Source organism: Monodelphis domestica, chromosome 5, assembly GCF_027887165.1.
Source record: "Monodelphis domestica isolate mMonDom1 chromosome 5, mMonDom1.pri, whole genome shotgun sequence".
NCBI lineage: Eukaryota > Metazoa > Chordata > Mammalia > Didelphimorphia > Didelphidae > Monodelphis > Monodelphis domestica.
The window spans coordinates 25368848-25388288 of NC_077231.1; the positions used below are offsets into that span (position 1 = coordinate 25368848).

At 54.0% G+C, this 19441-nt stretch overlaps 2 protein-coding genes across 6 annotated transcripts; both read right to left on the reverse strand.

The window, feature by feature from the left end:
* On the reverse strand, positions 1–13247 carry GLI1 (GLI family zinc finger 1). Of its 5 annotated transcripts, none has more exons than XM_056797778.1 (12): positions 13109–13247; positions 8734–8881; positions 8168–8260; positions 7655–7820; positions 7270–7414; positions 6795–6884; positions 6299–6436; positions 5768–5917; positions 5200–5364; positions 3345–3575; positions 2036–2324; positions 1–1870 (listed from the first exon to the last, which is right to left on the reverse strand). In XM_056797778.1, exons 2-12 carry the CDS (start codon positions 8831–8833, stop codon positions 168–170), a joined length of 3270 nt encoding a protein of 1089 aa, XP_056653756.1. In that variant the 5' UTR covers positions 8834–8881; positions 13109–13247; the 3' UTR covers positions 1–167. The 5 variants fall into 5 exon arrangements, with proteins under 5 accessions (XP_056653756.1, XP_056653753.1, XP_056653755.1 ...); XM_056797775.1 differs by having other exon boundaries at positions 7655–7850; XM_056797777.1 differs by lacking the exon at positions 13109–13247 and adding an exon at positions 11062–11346 and having other exon boundaries at positions 7655–7850.
* Positions 13248–15662: 2415 nt separating this feature from the next.
* INHBE (inhibin subunit beta E) lies at positions 15663–17847 on the reverse strand. The gene is made up of 2 exons (XM_056797787.1): positions 17311–17847; positions 15663–17044 (listed from the first exon to the last, which is right to left on the reverse strand). The coding sequence occupies exons 1-2, from the start codon at positions 17606–17608 to the stop codon at positions 16290–16292; spliced, it is 1053 nt and encodes a 350-aa protein (XP_056653765.1). The 5' UTR covers positions 17609–17847; the 3' UTR covers positions 15663–16289.
* Between the last annotated feature and the right edge of the window lie 1594 nt (positions 17848–19441).

The following is a 19441-nucleotide window of genomic DNA, read 5'->3' on the forward strand; positions in this document are numbered from 1 at the left end:
TCCTTCTTAAGCAGTTTATTATCATCGTATCATTAAGTTCCAGGAGAACCCCCTAAAATATATACAGACTTTGTACAGTCTTCCAGCCCAGTGCCCTGAGCTGAGAGCTTCTAAAGGACAAGGATGAGGTTGGAGCCTCCAGGTTCCCTCTTACAGATCGAGGCCTCTTAGGCAGTAGAATTGAGGAACTGAGTCTCTCCGGGCAAGGACCCCAATAAGACACTCATGTTACCTACGGTCATGTTGGGGAGCGCAGAAGGTGAGGTGTGGGGGATACTCTCCTCAGGACGGGGAGATAAATGGTTCAGACTCTCAGTCTCATCCAGAATGGCCACGAAATCCAATTGGGTGTTATCCAGGTCAAGGGAGTCCAGAGGGTTGCACAGCTGCCCCTCTGGAGGAGGGCATAAGGTGGGACCCCCACCTAGGCCCCCTACCTCTGGGTGACCACAGCTAGGATTGCTGCTCCCTGCCTTCAGGGGCCCATAGCATGTGGGCAGAGGAGGCAGAAGTCGAGGAGGTACCACCCTCTGGGGACTCCTCTCCCCCGACACCCCAAAATTCCCTTGGCATGGTGGGAGGGCAGGATACGCTCCTGACTTGGGAGAAAGCAAGGCAGGGGTCAAGCCAGAGGTGTACGTGTTCACCGAGTGCTTGGCATGACCTGAGCTAACTGGGGGCCTCCCCAGATATCTGGGGCTCCAATAATGAAGGTCCTGGTCTGCGGCATCTTCTCTCCTTCCACCCTCCCAAAGAAGGGCCTGCTGGGATTGCACATAGCTACAGACGAGCTGAGCCTTGAGCTGCCCTGTGGAACTGGAAGAACTCATGCAATCAGGGCTGGTCTGGGGCTCCGAAGAAGAATTATTGGGGGGTGCCTGGGCATAGGAGGCGGACTGCATGTAATTTGAGAGTGGAGGCTGGGAGAATGAGGCATGGGGCAGGGAGGGACTGCCCACAGGGTGGACACTGAGACAAGGGGGCAGCCCGAGGGGCACAGTGTCCATCAGGCACTCCTGCTCCGGCTTGACATGGACTTGTCCAAAAGGTCCGAGCTGGGAGCACGGACTGTATTCCCCTCCACTGCCCACCGTGGCCTTGGGGGCTGAGTAAACCCTCGGAGGGGAAGCGAACTCCCCCCAAGGTCCCGGGGCAGGGTTGGAGTAGGGCCCAGACTGAGGGCAAGCGTTGGGCCCGTAGTCGTCGGGGGGGCCCAGGCCCCTGGGTCCATAAGGCTCAGGCGTCGCCCCCTCCAGGGCCCCATACCCCAGGGGGTCAGCCGGAGAGAAGTCCCCGTAGGGGTCTAAGCCGCTGCTCATCAGAGCATCCCCGTTCTCCGGCTCCTCGCTCATCCCCAGAGTTTCCATGACAACGTTCTCGGTGATGCTAGGGGGTCTAGGGGAGTAGACGGAGGAGGACGGCTGCGGTTCAAAGTTCCGTCCCGCTCCAGACCCAGAGGCCGGGCTGTGAACACAGCCCAGGCTCTTGAACCGCTGGACTCGGGCAGGGGGAGGGGGCCCCGCAGACCTGGCAGGGTCGCTGGCCCTCCGGGTGATCCCCGCGCCAGGGCCGTAACCAGGATACTCAGCACTGATCCTCCAGGAGGGACCAGGGGGGCCCCCAACCCTCTCCAAACTGGGTGTGGAGGAGAGGGTCGCACTGGCCCCTCTGGGGGTGCCGTATCGAGCATGGAGCAGGTAGTGCTGGGCAGGAGGAAGGCCTTGAAGGGGCCCAGAATGCTCTGGGGGGGACACAGGAGGAAAAGGAGAGGCGCGACGGCTGATGGCGTAGGCAGTGCCGGTGCTGCTGGAGCTGCCGCCCCGGTAGGTGCTAGGGCCAGGGGGCCCCGGGCGGCCAGCCATGGCAGGGCCTAGGGGAGAGGAGAGAAAGGCTGGGACAAGGAAGGGCTCTCCCACAGCTCTCCCCGCCCAGCCACAGCGTAAATCTTGTCCCGGATCGCAGGGGGAACCCTTGAGCCCCTCCCGAACAGGGCCTGCCCCCCTCCACGTTTCCTCCTCGGTGCCAGGGGCCTCACCAGTGCCTGTCAGGCTGGGCAGTTTAATTCCACGGGACGCTGACCGGAGCTGATCCAACCTCAGGTTCTCCAGCCGTCGAAGGGTCGATAGACTGGGCGGTCCAGGCTCCAGACCCCCAGCCCCGGCAGCCCCGCCGGCCCCCGGGCCTTCGTCCAGGCTATAGAGGTCTTCGGTGCTGCCCCCCAGAGCGCCAGCCATATCCACGCCACTATCTGTGTTGGTCACACTACCCAACGGGGAGTGATCGCTGCTGCAAGAAGACTGCGCTCCGGGACTCGGCTGGGGCTTCTGCGGGGAAAGCAAGGCGTAAGGGTCAGTGTCCACTCCCTCTCCTTCCCTGCATCCATCCAGCCTGCTCCTCGCCTCGAAGACAGACACAGGAAACCCTGTGTTGGTTCCAGAATCTCGGAATCTTGAGGATGGAGTGGAGAAAAGACACAGGCATGCAAAGGATGCTGGGATAGCTGGGAGAATTGGGGAACGGGCTGGAGGAAGAAGTAGATTTAATCGGAGCTTCTAGCTGCTGTGATGGGAGATGGAGGTGAGTCTGAAAGGCAGGATCTGAGGGGGAAAAGCTCTAAATTCTAAAATCCGTGCCTATCCCTAGAGAGGATGGAACAAGGGAGAAGACAAAGGGCTGGAACTGCATAGGGTGGGGGTGGAGGGGAAGAAAGACATCTAGAGACCTTCCTGAGGACTGCTGTTGTTGAGTCTTTTTCAGTCATGGAATACTCTTCCTGACCCCATTTGGGATTTTCTTGGCAAAGATACTGGGATGGTTTTTTCATTTCCTTCTCCAGATCATTTTACAGATGAGGAAACTGAGGCAAAGGAGGTTAAGTGACTTGGCCAAGTAAGTGTCTGAAGTTGGATTTCAACTCAGGTCTTCCTGACTCCAGACTAGACACTCTCTCTACTCCGTGTGTGTGTGTGTGTGGGGGGGGGCCGCTAAGTGATTGGAGGTCCTGAGTTCAAATATGACATTAAATACTTTCTAGCTGTGTGACCCTGGGCAAGTCACTTAATCCCAATTGCCTAGCTCTTACTGCTCTTCTGCCTTGGAACTGATCCGTAGTATGGATTCTACGACGGAAAGTAAGGTTTTAATAAAAAATAAAGAAATAATATTTTTTCGAATGGTGGCTCTTTGGATTTGGAGGAGTCACGAGATTTCTTGTCACACGTAGGCATCTTCACTTCTGAATATTGGGGGCTGCGGGTGGAATGGAATGGGAATTATATATAGCGAAACGGAGAAGAGATGTCTCGAGTAATCCTCCAGGAGTGTGGAAGGCAGATGTGACTCACCAGGGTAGCATCCGACACGGTTAACTTGCCCTCATCCCGGCTGGGGCCCCCTTCCCTCTCCCTTTTGAGGTCCAAGGTTGGAAGGGCCAGCACCCGGGACGGGGGACCATCTCCCCGATGCCTCTTGGTCACATGCGCATCTGGACCATGCACCGTCTTGACGTGTTTCCGGAGGGAGCTGGGGTCCGTGTAGCGCTTGGTGCAGCCAGGTAGTTTGCACACGTACGGCTTCTAGTGGGTCAAAGAACAAGAGTCACCACAAGAGTGGAGCAGAAATATGGGCTGGTATAAGAGGAACCCTAGAGCAGGAAGAAGTGGGAAAGACGCACAGGCTTGAGGAAAACCTGGAGAAATATAAGTGTCGGGGATTAAATTGGGGAACATACAGGACTGAGACAATACAGAAAAACCACCTTAGCCAACACGAGAGAGCACAGGAGACGGGACGGTCACGGAGAAGACACAATGAGTTCATAGTAGGGAAAGGGGACGTGAGGAAGTAACAGGGACCGCCTGCGAGTTTCAGGAGAGCCGAAGGGAAGACAAGGATTGGAAGGGCAGGAAAATCATTTGTTGTACAGACTTTTCAATCATGTCCCCACTTGTGATCCCATTTGGGGTTTTCTTGGCAGAGCTACTAGAGTGGTTGGCCATTTCCTTCTCCAGCTCATTTGGCAGATTGAGGAAACTGAGGTTAAGTGACATTTTATAGATGAGGAAACTGAGGTAAAAACTGTTAAGTGATTTGACCAGGGTCCCACAGCTACTAAGTAAATATCTGAGGTCAGATTAAGTCTTTCTGACTCTAGGCTGGGCACTCCATCCACTGCACCACCTCATCGCCCAGAAAAATTAGAGGGTGCTACAGTTTGGTCAGAGCAAATAAGGAACATAAAGGAAATATGGGTGTTGGGGTAAGGCAATGCAAAACGCAGGTGGAGGGTGACCGGATGAGGACTGTAGAGCTGGATTTGGGGACTTGTCCCATTTTGACCACTACTCCAAGTTACCCACCCCCGGTCACAGGGAATGGCGGTTACAGTGGCAAAATAACCTTTGCTGCCAAGATGGAGGTGGGCATCTCTGACCAATGTGAAGTTGGAAAGAAGGAGGGGAGCCCCTGGGAAGGGTCTTGTTGGTGTGCTTAGCTGTTTGACTTGGTGGCCTTGGAGGGGGTGTCAGTAACAATGGTCACTGCAGGGAAGATTCCTGAATGGAGAGAAGAGCTGCCAAATACAGTGCTAAGTGTTTAAATGGATCGCTAAGGATTGGTAGGGTCTCTGGGGGTCAGGGGTGTCTATGTGTGTCATAAGGAAAGGGTTCCCCAAATTGGGGGTGGGGCTATGCCATAGGATTGGGGTTCGGGGGAACTTCAACTTCAACCCCAACGAATAACCTCAACAAGAAGATTCTCTAGAATGATTTCAAAACCTGGAAAGACCTACATGATGCAAAGCGAAGGGAACAGAACCAGAAGAACATTGTACACAGCAATGGCAATGTTGGATGATGAGCAGTTGTGAATGACAGCTATTCTTGGCAATACAATGACTAATCCAAGACAATTCTGACGGACTCGTGATGAAAAATGTCATCCACCTCCAGAGAAAGAACTGAGGGAATCTGAATCTATTTCACTTCCACAAAATGGCTAATATGGAAAAACGTTTTACTTTATTACCATCTCATGGAGGGGAAGGGAAGGACAAGAAGAATGGGAGATTTTGGTTCAATATTCAAACCCAAACCAAAGGTCAAAATTGAGGGAAAAAATAAAATATTTTTAAAAAATTCTCTAAGTTGTGTGCTTGTGCTTGAAGAGTTCTTCTTGGGTAGAGAATTAGCAGGGTCTCACCTCACTAGAATGGGTCCGGTTCTGGTGTTTAGCCCGGTCACTGGCATTGCTGAAGGCCTTACTGCAGCCTTCATGCTCACACATATATGGCTTCTCTCCCGTATGTGAACGAAGGTGGGTCTTCAAGTTCTCCAGTCTTGAATAGGACTTCCGGCACCCCTCAAACTGGGGGGACACAAAGGGTCAGAGGGTCCTTCCAAACAGAGGACCTCAAACTAGGGGCATATAAGGAAGCCCCTCCAAGGGCAACATGGAGCAGAAAGCCTTTCTTAAGATCAGAGAGGGCAATGAGGGAACTGAAGGAGTCCATACAATTTGGGGTGTGGGATGGCAAGAGATAGGTAGGGAATATGGGGAGATCAAGAAGTGGGTGCCTCTCCCTCAAGCCTTTCAGGGCAGGAGGACCCGGAGATTTCTGGTTTGGGAGGTACTCTGGTGGGTGGAATTGTCGCAAGGGGTCAGGGTTCTCATCCTGTACTTCTTTGCTGTCTCTGTGGGGAGGGGAGCTGGCTGGAGAGCCCTGGATAAAAGCTGTGCCTCATGGGTACCAGAAGGAGTGGCATCTCACCGTGCATTTATGGGGTTTCTCCCCTGTATGTCTTCTCATGTGAACCACCAGCATATATTGCGCCTTGAATGGCCTCTGCTCTCGAGAGCATCCTCCCCAGTGGCAAACAAACTCCTTTCTCTCACCATGGATGTGTTCGCTGTTGATGTGCTGGTGATGGAGGCAAGATGGGTTTCAAGGGAGAAACACAAGGAACTGGGACTTCCTACTCACTGGACGACCAAGCTCAGATCTTGCTTCTCTTAAACTTTCAGAACCTCCTACCACCATCCCCACTTCTCATGGCAGGGTGAGAGGAGTAGAGGTGGAGGAAAATCATGCCATAGTCCTCAGATCTCTACTCCCTTAAGAGTCTCATCAATAGTAGAATCCCACCTCTCTTGTCCGCCCTCCCAGCCTTAAACCCTTTTTGTCCAGGAACAAAAGTAACTGCCCCCTGATGACTCCCACCCATCTGCCCCACTCTTTCTCTCCTCCATGAGCCTCCTCCAAACCTCCTGGACACTCCTGTCTCCCCAAATCACTACTCACATGCACCAGCTGCTCCTGTGATTCGAATTCAAGGTTGCAGCCGTCCCAACGACAATTGGTTTCATACACACATTCAGACTCCGGCTTTTCCTCTTTCTCCAGTTCTTCCCTCCCATCCAATAGTCCCAGGAGAGCATCCTGGAGCAAGGGAAGTGAAGGCTGCACCATGGCTAAGCATTCTTGCTTGAGTCCCCAGCCCTTCCCTCCATTCTTCTCCCCTTAAACTGAGGAACCATAGGATGTAGGAGAATCCTAGAACCATAGACATGGAAGATACCCTCATAATTCTCTAGTCCAACCATTAATGAGCAAATGAAGGCTCAGGGACATGTGATTTGTCTAAGGGCAACTAGGAGCAGGTCTTCAGATTCCAAGCCCAGGATTCCTTCCACTATCTCACCAACCTCACTCCCCCGACTAGGATTCAAGGCAGAAGATGATGGGGGTGGAGGAGATATACATTCCATTGACCCTGCCATTCCTCTTCCTCCTTTACCTGTGTGCCTGCAGAGTTGGGACTGGACACATTGCCGTCAAGTGGCTCCTCGGTATGTTTGCTGACCAGCATGCTCAGCTCGGATTTCAGCTTCCCAGTTGAGGAAAGAATGATGAGAGACATCCAAGGAAGAGCTTCCTCTCTGTTTCCCAGAGGCCGTTCCCTCTTTCCCCAAATATTCAATAACTAGCTTGAGGTTATCCATGCGGAGAGAGCATCTCCCTTCTCTCAGGTACTTTTCCCCAGGATCACTGAGAGTGGTGGTGGGAGCAGAGGTAAGGGCTCACAGACACAACTAGAGAGGTGCCTCATTCACTTCTCTTTCAAAAGAAAACCCTTACCTTCTCTCTTAATAGCAATTCTAAGGTAGAAGAGGGGCAGAGACTAGGCAATCAAGGTGAAGTGACTTGCCCATGGGTGGAAGGTGCAGGAGAGAGAGTTGGAGGAGAGAAAGGAATAGCCTGAAGGCTCTTACCTGGTAGTTTTGGAGGGGCCCCCGGGATTGGAGAGGTGGCCTCAGCCTGCCCTGGGTGGGGTCATGAGGGCCACAGGGTGGGGCCATGAAGGATGGAGTTGCCCTTTTTTGGTGATTCATCGGGGGTGGGAATCCCAGAGATGGGCTGTGGAAGGGGGAGGGGGTTAGGGTTAAGATCTCAGTACATTTCTAGGGAATTCTGAGGGGCTGTTTGGAGGGGTTTCTGGGAGTCTTAGGGAAGATTGGAAGGGTATTTGTGGAAGTGTTGAGGGAATTGTAGAATGCCTTTGGAATGGTTAGAATCAGGATCTTGGGGAGGTGGCAATTTTTGGTGGGATTCTTAGTGAATATTTTGAGGGGCCCCTTGCCCCAGAGCTGCCTGCACCTGATGGTGCCGATGGAGAGGTGCCCATAGGACCCCCCTGGGGGGGCACAGCTTGAGTTGATGAAGGCAACAAGGGAGCTGGGTGAAGTTCGAATGACGGTCTGCAGGTCCAGGCTGGCGTCTGACAGTGGTGAGATGGACAGTGCCCTCTTCTTGGTCAGCTTGACTGCATTCCAGTTTGGGGGAAAGATCGGGGCTGGGGCAGGGGACATTGAGGGGGGATGGGTATAGCAGAGTGGGGGTGAGGTGGGGTTTGGGGTATCTTCCCCTGTCCCCAACCCAAGGGTCCCAACTGCCTAGAAAAAATCACCCACTGACCCTACTCTGACCCACCAGCCTCCCCCTTCTGACCTCCTAATTCCATCTTTAACCCCCTCATCCCACCTGTGATTTCCAGAACTCTGACCCCTCTTGTCCCACCCTCATCAGATCAGGATTCTAGCCCTCTCATTCTCGCCTGGGACTGGGGTGGGTGAGTTTGTCCTTGAGGGAAGAACATGCCTAAGGCCTCACCCTCGGTACTGCTGGTGGTCTCTCTAGTTGGCCCATAGCTGTGGGAACTGGACATGAAGTTGGCTTGATGGCAGAAGGATAGGCCAGTCAATCCTAGAGGAGAGCACCAGGTGAGAGGATAGAGTTGGTGAGGCAACCCACACTTTTCCCCACCCAGCTATCTTTGACTCTCCGGGGTAAAGACCTCTTTTAATACGTTATACATATTAAGTGCTAAATAAATGCTTCATTCATTCATTAACATATTTGAAGAGGTGCAGAGCAATTTTCAACAAGCTTTCACAATATCTTAATTCATCACCACAACAACTTATTGAGGTAGAGCAAATACCATTCCTATTTGATAGATGAAGAGACTGGATTTGAGAAAAACAGAGGGTTACCCAGGGTAGAGAGGGAGGGTTCCTAGAACCAAAATTTAAGCTGAAGGCCAAGACCAACCTACTGTATACCCTTACAGAGAGGAAAAGAGAGGCCTAGGATGGCAGTGGGTTCAACACAGATCTCCGGATCTGGATTAGGTGTGTTTTCCAAACTACTTTAGACCTAAGGTGGTTTACACTGACCTTCAGTGCCCATGCCCTGGGCACCCTGACTAGGGAGGGATGGTAGACAACAAGATTCTCCATAGCTACTGATGGTAGGAGGAGTAATGGAGTTGAACATGGTGCTTCAGGTGAAGACTGGGCGAAGAAAAGCTGAGGGGAGAGAGACCTGCAAGACAAAGGAGGAGGGGTAACCTGATGTCCCTGGTAAGTACAGGGCTCTAGGCAAACTACTCAAAGTGATCACTCTACAGAATAGAATCTTTGCTGATAAAAATAAGAATAAAATAAAAACCAAGGATGCATATGAAAGATATAGTAGACATTTATACAGCACTTTACTAAATTTAATTTAGTAATTTTACATAGTAAATACTAAATTTACTAAATTATTTAATTTGGCACTTAAAGACTCTATGTGGTAGGTATTATTAGCCCTATTTTGCTGTTAACAAAATCGAGGCACAGAGAAGTTAAGAGATTTTCTTAAGGTCACACAGTGTCAGAGACAGGATTAAAATCTAGTCCCCCTAGGATTCTCTTCAGTACTCTCTCTACTGTCTCACATTGCACCACAGGAATAAGGAGAACCATGTATGGGGAGACACAGAGACAGAAACAGAGACAGAAGCAGAGAAAGAGAGATGAGGGGAGGAGGGAAGGGAGGAAGGGGGGAGGGAGAGAGAAAGACAGACAGACAAAGAGAGAAAGGAGGGGAGGGAAAGAGAGAAACAGAGATAGAGGGAGAGAGAAAAAGACAGACAGAGAGAGAGAAGAGAGAGAAACACAGGGAGAGAGGGAAAGAGAGAAGAGAAACACAGAAAGAGAGGGAAAGAAAAATGGAGAGAGAGAGAGAAAGGGAAAGCAAGTTGCCATAGTCACACTCACTTTCACTGGGTGATTAGGTGAGGGGCATCTGGGTAGTGTAGTGGATAAAGGCTTGATTCTCAATTAAGAAAACTAGAATTCAAATATTCCTTCTTATACTGACTAGCTCTGTACTCTAGGGCAAATCTCTTCTACTCAGTTTCCTCAACGTGGAAAATATTGTCACTTATCTTACAGGGCTGTTTTGTGAGGCTCAACTGAGAAGTAACAAAGTTTAAAGTACTCTATAAATGCAACGTATCATTGCTTCTATCTACATATTCTGCGTGCATATGTATAAATTATGCTTAGCCCCATCTGTAGAAGTCCCCGAGGTCCCCCTTCCTCGAGCACTTCCCTGCTTTCTCAGACACTAGCAGCGCCAGAGTAAATAGGAGGGCACGAGACTGGATGGTTTCCCCCCGATTTAATGGACCCTAGCTTTCTCCCCAATTCTTCTCCCCGGCTACCCCTCCTTGGTCCCGTGCTGAGCAGCTTGCAGTAGTGCTGGTGTTCAGCAGAGGGAGCCCTAGCAACAGTCCCAGAGAACAGGCTGGTTGTTGGTCCACAGTGGGAGGCAAAGCTGCTCCCCCTCTTTTTTCCCCTCCCTACCGCCTGGCTGGGGGGTAGAGGGGGGACAGGGAAGACACTCTCTGGGGAATCACACAGTGCCGGAGGGCAGGAGCGAAGGAAGGAGGGGTGGAGCCGCAGGAGTTTTTGCTTAGGTAGTGGGCTGCCTGCCTGCCTGCCTGGAAGAAATGAAGAACTCTTTACCACCACCACCACCACCTCCACCTCCAACACACACACACACACACACACACACACACACACACACACACACACACACACACACACACACACACACACACACACACACACACACACACACACACACACACACACACACACACACACGTCTGGGGAGCTGGGCAAAGAGAGAAGGAAGGAGAAACATAAAGATAAAGGAGCGGCGGTGGGAGACAGAGACAGAGACCCGAAAAGGGAGGAGAGAGGGAGAGGCAGAGAGACAGAGCTAGAGAGAGGAAATGGAGATGGACAGAGAGAAAGAGACAGAGACAGAGTTAAGATACAGAGAACCGATTTCCCTTGCCTACTCCACTTACAGACTCGGTTCAGTTTGGAATCCACTCCACGTTTCTCAGACTCCCGGGGAATGAGGGTGGGGTGTGGTAGGGTGGGAAGGGGGAGCTAGAGGCGACGCGGTGGGTGATCCCGGGATGTTGGGATTTAGGCTGTGGGAGGGGGAAGATGAGGCGGGGAGCACGAACCCCAGAACTCAACCGTAGACCCCCCATTCATTACAAATCGTGACCCCTCCCTTCCCAGCCCCAATTCTGCTTCCAAGACCCCCCACTTGACCCTGGCATTCAGTCGAGGTGGGTGGTGGGTACAGCTGGCTGGCAGCTGGCTGGGGTGGGGTAGGGGGCTCTTTTCCTGACTCCTCCCTCTGTGACTCACCCGGTTGAAGGAAGCAGTTTCACAGCTCCTCCCTCCCCCAGCACCCCATCCCTCCAGCCCTGCCAGAACTGCATCCCATCCATTCTGTTGTCATTCCTTTTTCCGTGCCCTCAGCCTGGGACCTGGAAGCCTTGTGGGGATGGAGGGTACCTCTCCCTTCACCCGTGGGATAGCCCTGTTCCCTCTTCACTTGGGTGTAGGGAAAAGTTCCCCAACTATTTTCACTTCAGCCAAGTTTGCCAGGGTGGAGAAGGGTCCAGGTACTTATCGGTTCCTGAACTTCGGATCCCCACTCCCTTGATGTCCCTAATTTTCCACCCCCTTCCCCCAACCCCTGGGAGAAGCACCGCCCCCTTCCCCGGACCCGCCTTCCCAGGGCTCAGTCCCTCCTCGGCCCACCCAAGTTGAGGCCGCCCGACTCTGGCTGTAGACAGCTCCGCTCCCTCCTGCCCCCCCCCCTCCCGGAGATCCCAGCCAAGCAGGCTGGGGGGGGGGGGGAGGGAGTAGGAAAGGAAAGGGAGGGCATTGAGGGGCGGGGCGCATTCCACCCTCCTCACTGCTCCTCCGCCAGAAACCAGGCAATCGAGCCCCTGGTTGTAGTGGGGGTGTCTAAATATAGAAGCCGGGGGTCCTGCGGCCAGTGGGAAATCTCGTCAGCTGGAAGGAGTGCTGGGGGAAGATCCGTCAGAAGGAGAGGGGACAGAGGACTCCTAAAGTTCTAGGGAAAGGAAGATGGCAGGAATAGCTGAAAGAATGGGATCAAATGTGGGGGAGCAGGGAATCCCGAGTTCCTTGAGATCTCCGTTTGGTGTCCTAAGGGTTAAACCCTCCCCCCCCCGGAACCCCCAAGTGACGTAGGGGGCGGGGCTTGGCATCCTGGTGGGGATGCCGAACCATAAGGTAGTGCTGTGGGGGGCGCCTAGTCCTACCTCTAAGAGAAAAACGCCCTCCCCCTCTCCCCACCCAATCGGAGAAATTGCCCCTGGCCCCATCCTATGGGCTCCAAAGAACTGACCCTGGGACCTGTGCTCCACATTCCATTGTAGAGTCCCCAGTCCTCCGCCCCCCAAAATCCTGGTCCGTCTTCCAGCCCCCTACGGGGCCCTCTGTCCTCCCTCCCCTAATCCGGACCTAGGAGCCAGCTGTGTGCTGAAAGATTGTTTCGGGGTCATGGGACCTGAAAGAGGCTGAAGGCCAGGCAGGGTGGTCTGGGCAGAAGGAGGGGGCTTTATAGTCCCCAGGCCCTCTTTGGGCGGGGAACTAGATGGAAGGGATGAGGAATAGGTCCAAGCCCAGCCCCACAGGGATCTCTCCCGACTATCCTCAGCGCCCTGGTGGTCCTGAGGTCAAAGGGTAGAGGGAAAGTCTCCCCGGAGATCTTTTCTCCCCGTTCCACACACTTTGGAACCTAGGAGTTCCTCCGGGAGCAAGGAGGGGACAAGGTCACCATAGGTCTGAGGCCTAAAGCGGACAGCCACTAGGAGCTAAAGGGACAAGCCACAGCCTTACCTGTTCAGTCCAGGAGACATAGCCCCCGGCCCAAAGCAAGCAGAGAAATTCAAGGCTCACACACAGACTGGAGTACAAGCTCAGACAACACTCCCCCTCTTTTCACGTGTCCCCAAGTCCTGCAGGTCTGGGGTCACCCACGGCCCCAGGATCTCCCAATTCCAAGACACCTGAGGCCCCTTTCCGCGGGCCGAAGCTTTCACCTAAGATCCCTCCATCCCCAGGAAGTGAAGGCTAGCTAGGAAATCTTTCTGATATGTGCAGGCGAGAGACAAAGAGCCAGGGTGATGCCTGGGACCCAGACAGGGACCGAGGAGCTACAAACTTTCTCCTCTTCCTCCACAGACAGCTCCCACCACACACACGCACACACAGACAAACACACACATACACACACTTTGCCGGGTGCCCGAGAGTTCCATCGCGGCGTGGGTGGCTTGAGGTGAGAGTGTCGGGGAATCCCTCTAAACCAGCGCCCCCCTCCTCAACCCCCTCCCCCATGTCTCCCAGGTGGTCCCTGACCTGGCCCCCTTCTCACCTCCATCGGGGCTCGGGACGCGGGATGCGCAGTCCAGGGCTGGAGTCGGGGCTGGGGGGTGTGCAGTGGGGAGCTGGGGGGGGAGAGGAGGGGGGGACGGGCAGGGCCACAGCGGCGCAGCCTCAGTGCCGCCCCCGCCCCCCCAACCCGGCCCCCCCGCCCCGCCTGCCGGGCCGGGAGCCTGGACCACCCGCAAGACGCGCAAAGTTTTTTTTTTCCCTTTTTGCAAAAACTTTTTCTCCTTCTAGCGCCTTTGGCGCGCTGTCCCCCTCACGCCTTCCCTCCCCTCCCATTATCCTCCCCCGTGCGATACTAGTAACCTGGGCTTGGGGGCTACAGGAAGGAAAGAGGGGGATGGCAGGCTGTTGCACCCCTGGACTCCTGGATTCTTCCCCCTTTCAGGAGGGACCCTATCCCCTAACCCTCAACTGCAGCTCTAGGGCTGAGCACGCTGCCCTTGGCTAGCGGAAAATCCCGGCCTGGATGTCCTGGATCGTCTGCCAGGGACTCCGATAGAACCAGAAACCCCCACAAAGTAGGAAGTTAGAAGAAGAAAGACAATAGAGCCCGTGGTGGTTGAACATGCGTGGGGAAGGCTAGCTTGGGCATAAACTAACACTCAGCCCTCTGGCCTTTTGTGGGGATACTGCCCTCACTTGGCCAGCAATACGGGGAGCATAAAAGCAAGGCAAGGATTTGGGGATGGTAAAGGCTGTGGAAGAAGAGAGGCACAGCCAGAGACGCAGGAACCGGAGGATGTGGAACCTACTGAAAGGCAACAGAGACACAGAGACAGAAACACGGAGAAGGAGGGGAAAACATAGAGACAGAGAGAGAAGAGGGAGGGAGAAAGAGAGAGAGGAGGGAGGGAGTCAGAGAGAGAGAGAAAGAGACAGGGGGAGAGAGAGAGAGGGAGAGATAGGGAACTAAGGAGAGACAGACAGAAAGAGAGAGACGGAGGGAGACAGAGAAAGAGGCATAAAGAGACAGGGAGGGAGGGACAAGGAGAGACTGAGTCAGAGGCAAAGAGACACAGGGAAGCAGAGAGACAGGGAGAGACAGAGAGAGACAGAGAGAAACAGAGGGAGACAGAGACAGAGAGAGACAGGGAGGGAAACAGAGACAGAGGCAGAGAGAGGGAGGGAGGGAGAAACAGAGAGAGGAGGGAGGGAGGTAGAGAGAGGAAAGGAAGGAGTCAGAGAGGGAGGGAGAGAGAGAAAGAGATGGGGAGGGAGAGAGACAGAGGGAGAGATAGGGAACTAAGGAGAGACAGACAGAAAGAGAGAGACAGAGAGGGAGACAGAGAGAAAGAGGCATAAAGAGACAGGGAGGGAGAGATAAGGAGAGACTGAGTCAGAGGCAAAGAGACACAGGGAAGGAGAGAGACAGGGAGAGACAGAGACAGAGAGAGACAGGGAGGGAAACAGAGAGACAGAGGCACAGAGAGACCGGGAGAGACAGAGACAGAGGGAAACAAAAGCCAACAGCTTTGGGAGTAGGTTATCTGGACTTAGAAGGCCTAGTTTGGGTGTATTGAACCCTAGTGGCTAACACTGATCCGCATTAGCCTTTCCATCTGGCTTCTCTATGGGTAGGCTGGGGAGATGTCAGCCATCCTAAGAGTCTACCTTTTCCCTCCCTTCTTCGCTGCTCCTTGCTCCCTCTGCTGGCCTCCCTGGCGAATGTCACCCTGTCTTAGCTGGAACCTGACTAAAGGCAGAGATTGTCTGTGTGATTATGGTGGTAGTGGGGAACCGAGGACAGGAGGGACGATGAAGGAAGCTCTCTGTACTCCCCAACTCCAGGAGGGTGGGAGCCAAAAGAAAGTGAGAGATAGAAACATAAATGGCTGCCTGGACTCAGTGGAAAGCAGTCTGCCAGGTACAGAGTTGGGTGGCTTTGAAGGCAGACTGCTCTTGTCCTCTGCCCCTCAGTGTCCTGTTGGCTCTTCTGTTGCCATGGTGACGGGATGCAGGGGAAGGGGCAGCTATTTCAGTCTCAGATATGTAATGGGGAGGGGAAAAAGTAGTGCTTGTGTGGTGGGGTGGGTGGAAGAAGGTCATGGCCAGGACCCTGGAAAGCCCCCTACCCCCTTTAATCATCTCCCCGACTTCTTTCTCACCCCCTCCTAAGCCCCCAACCCCGATCCTTTCCTTGTATCTTGGAACATCCTCCAAAGTGTTTCTTGGGTGGGGAGAAGGGTCAGTAGATCAGCTGCTTTTTGGGGGGAACCAAAAGCCAAAGGTGGAGCTAGCCAGAAGCTGGGGGCAGTATACAGATGTGAAATGACTAGATAAGGAGCCAGGGTCAAGATCCTCCACCTCCCTCCCCCACTTGGCACCCACTAGATGGCCAGCCACCTCTAGAGGGTCAGGGCCATAGATTGGCCTGGTCAGATGGACAGTCACCTGGTATAAAGAAACCCCACACGTGGTTCTTCTCCAGACCCATCCACACGTCCTTGCTCTCCAGAGCACTTTACCTTTTTGGATGAACTCCCCTTCCCCACCAAAGGCCTTGAGCCTCCCCCCAAACCCTGTATCAAGAGACACAGTTGTGACTTTTTCTTCTCATTTTTATTAGGAAAATATAAATATGTCTGTCTCCCCATCAGGGTCCTCCCCCCCTCCCCAGACAAAAGAGAGGGGGATCCTTTATGGGGCTCATTAGCTTCTCCAAGCTCTTATCTCTAAGTCCTTCTCAGACTTCTTCCCTGAACCCATCTCCCTCTTATGGGTTCCCCCAGAGCACCTCCCCAACCCCCTTCCCTAGCACCTATCTCCCCTATATCATGCTCTCCCAATCCCTAATTACCCACCCTCTCCTTTATTTGCCAGGAAACTCTGTCTCTTAGAAGGCACTGAGTGACTTTTGTGACCCTCCCTCCCCATCCCTTAACCATCTCTTCTATGGAGTGTTCAGGGTAGGAATCCTCTTGGAGCAGGATCCTTCAGAGGACTGCCCTACCCATCTCCCCATTCTCCCAGCAGCCTGAAACTGACTGGACACCAAGGTCTCCATGTTGGACTCATCAGGGTTGGCCCATGGGGCCAGACTACCAAGTCACCTGGAGAGGGGATGTCAGGAATCAGACGGCCTCAGCCACTGACCTGCTGACCCCCTTCTTCTGTGGACCAACACTATTCCCACTGTCTAGTTCTGGATTCCTTGAACCCCCTTGCTAGCTACAGCCACAGGCTTCTACCACCATATCAGGTACATCGGTCTTGACCACATTGCCACTCTGGTCAAGGTAGAGGAGGGAGAGTGGCCGACGGGCTGTGGGGACACAGCAAGAAGGGCCAGATGACCAGGGACTATTGGCTTTGAGGAGGTTGAAGACAGCAGAATGGAAGGAGGCGGTAATGCCTGGGCTTCCAGCCAGGTGCAGGGGGCACTGTCCACTACAATAATTTAGCTGGTACCCCTCAGGCTGCAAGATCCAATCTTGCCAGCCCAGTTCCTGGAAGTCTACATAGTGGTCTCTCTTGCAGCATAGAGGGCTCCCAGGCTCACACGTGGGGGTCCTCCTCTTGGCCCGATCCCCTCCAGGTGCCCTGGCTTGGGTCCTAATCACCAGGAAGGGTTGATGGTGTCCAGCTGTATCCAGAAGTAAGTGTCTGGAAGCTGTGATATTGGCCACATGAGGCCTGCAGATCAGCTTGAATTTCAGAACACCAGAGCCAGTGCTCTCTAGTGCCCGAGAAGGCAGGGTCAGAGCATTCCATCCTGGGGTGGCTGTTCGATGCTCAACCAGCAGGGTCTGGCTTTTTGAGATCCCTCTGTCCAAACCCCACTGGAAGATTTGAATGGAGGGTGTCCCAGCTCCGATGGGATGCAGGTGCAGCCAGAGACGGATGTGGTGTGGAGGTGGGTGCAGAGGAGTAGAGAGGTGGAAGCTGAGGATGGATCCACAAGCTGGAGTGGAGAAGGAGTCTGTGGAAAAAGGAGTGGTTCAGGAGGACCTTGAGAGGCCTGGGTCTTTCCTAGGGAGAGTCTCTCTCTTCCTCCATCCCTCTTCAAATGACAACATCCTGCTTCATTTCTATCCTAACTTGACAGAAGGCTTCAGAAGGGCAGCTCCCCACCCCATCTCTCCCACCTTTTCCTTCTGCCAGAGCCCACTTGGGGCTCTATTCCTTCTCACTGTCTGTCTCTGGGGGGGGGGCTGCCCCTGGGGGCTTGTCCTCTCTTTCACCCACCTGTTTCTGCTGCAAAGCTGATGGTCTCCACCTGGTTCATCTGAGCCACCTTCTTAGACTGCAGTCTCCTTAAGGCTCTGGCCAGGACTGCAGGGTGGGGAGGATGGGTTATGCTTGGCCGGCTGCTCAGTTGTAGCCCCTCCAAGATCTGCTGCTTGGCCAGCTCCAGGACCAGGGCCCTCTCCTCCTGAGGTCCTAGAGTGGGTAACCTGCATGATGGGCACCGAGGACCTGCCTTCTGAGCTGCTGCTTGTGCCCAGAGCAGTACCAGGAGGAACCAGGCATCTGGGTACCCCATTCTCCCTGTGACTAGCCTAGGTCCAGGCCAGGAGGGAGAGAGTCTGGTGGGCACAGGTGATAGACGTACCCCTTGCAGAAGGGACAGACGGGTGTCTCTCTTATTCTCGTACCCTGGAAAGAAAAAACCAACAACTGACCGGTGAAATGTGGGGGATTCCCAGTTGCCTGCCCGCCTGCCTGCCCCGTGGATCCACTCAGCTACTGACCAAGGGCCTCTTTTGAGCTGGCAGCCTGGGGCTCCCCCACCTAGTGGTCAGGAGGCAGACCCACCTCCCGAGTCCCCGGATTGGCCAGTTTTTCTGACAATCAAGTTCCTGATGGGGGGGAGTGGAGGATCCCCCACCCCTCCCAGAGCTCAAGTTTCACCAGCCGGGCTGTGGTGACAGCCTTGGGGAAGGGGTATGTGGGGGTGGGGTGGGGGGAGCCGTGGACCAGAATGATGCAAGAAAGAGAATGATTTCACAGACTCCGTAGTCCCGGGGTCCAGGGGGAGGGGGTGAGGACACCATGTGAAACAGGTATAGGAGGAAGGCACCCCCTTCCCGGGGGTGATTGGCCCCCATTCCTTCCACTTTCTGCTTCTCCAGTTTGTGCCACAGCAAACTGGTTGGTTGGCCTTCCCAGAGAGCAGAGTGCCAGGGCTTTGGTGCCTGACTGCCCTGCGGGGCCAAACCAGAAAGGGAGGCCCGGACACTATCCCCCAACCAGGGGACAGCGCGCTAGAAGGGCGGCAGGAACAGTGTTCCAAGGCCGAGCCCAGGTGGCAGGTGCCACGGGGTACCTAGAAGTCACCCCTTGTCCCCTACGTGTGCTGGCAGCCCAGAGTCCAAATGGACATTGTGGGGGAGGGAGAGACCTGCTGGGGAGGTGGAGAGGTATGCTCCTGGGATGAATGGGGAAACCCAGAGCTAGGCAGGGGCAGGGGAGGATGATGCAATGGTGGAGCTCGGGCAGAGTCCATCCCAACTTCCAGAAGGGCTTGGTGCCCAGCTCAAGAGCTGAGAGCTGGGCACTGCAACTTGAACTAAGTAAGCTCTTTGATAAGAAGTGCCAAGATTTGTTGTTTTAGCGCGCTAAAAGTAGTCCCTCTCCTTTTAGGTTATGGCTGAGAAAGGGAGCCCGGGGCTTTGGAGGGTGAGAGCCGGGGCTCCAGCCTCGATCCTCCAGTCGCTGCCCCCCCCCCCCCCCCCAGCCTTGGACAGGATGGGCTTGGTAGGAGGAGCCCGTCTGCCCTCACCGTACCATAATCTCCCAACAACCTGGGACTCCAGAGAGGAGGGGCACCCCAACTTTGCCGTCTGATAACACTAGCTAGTGTCTGTTGGGTATTTCATATCGATTTAGTCCTTTAAGGTTTGCAAAGTGCCTTCTGTATATTATGAGATTTGAGTCTCAGAACCACCCTTGTCAAGTGGGTGCGGATAGCTAAGGGGCATAATTAAGCTCTTTGCCTGGGATTACTCTGCTAAATTGAGTAGAAGCAAGATTTGAATACTGTCCGGAAGAGCCCAGTTCTCTCTCCGTGATTTTTCCACAGAATGATTGGATAGTGGTGGGGAGGCTAGAAAGTTATTACCCAGGTTAGCTGTCATTTGGGACCATTACAGGAAGGATTCCCCACCCCCCACCCCCGCACCCCCTCGAAGCTCCATGACTCACCTTAATCATCTCCTTATTTGGTCCTGCCCAAAGATACCATATGGGTACTATTGTGTTACCGACTGGGAAGTATGTGATTCTACCCCCACCCTCCTCATGCACGATGGTTAAGCCACAATACCCCTGGTCACCACCATGTGGCAGTGCAAGGCCACTGGACAACAGCTGGCCC

Coding starts and splice junctions, on each gene's coding strand:
- INHBE (XM_056797787.1), bottom strand. CDS start 17,608: ATGGGGTACCCAGATGCCTGGTTCCTCCTGGTACTGCTCTGGGCACAA. Junction 17,045..17,310: donor CAGCTTTGCAGCAGAAACAG/GTGGGTGAAAGA, acceptor CTTTTTCCACAG/ACTCCTTCTCCACTCCAGCT.
- GLI1 (XM_056797775.1), bottom strand. CDS start 8,833: ATGTTCAACTCCATTACTCCTCCTACCATCAGTAGCTATGGAGAATCT. Junction 7,415..7,654: donor CTCTCCATCGGCACCATCAG/GTGCAGGCAGCT, acceptor CCCCTTCCACAG/CCCATCTCTGGGATTCCCAC. Junction 2,325..3,344: donor CCGTGTCGGATGCTACCCTG/GTGAGTCACATC, acceptor CTTTCCCCGCAG/AAGCCCCAGCCGAGTCCCGG.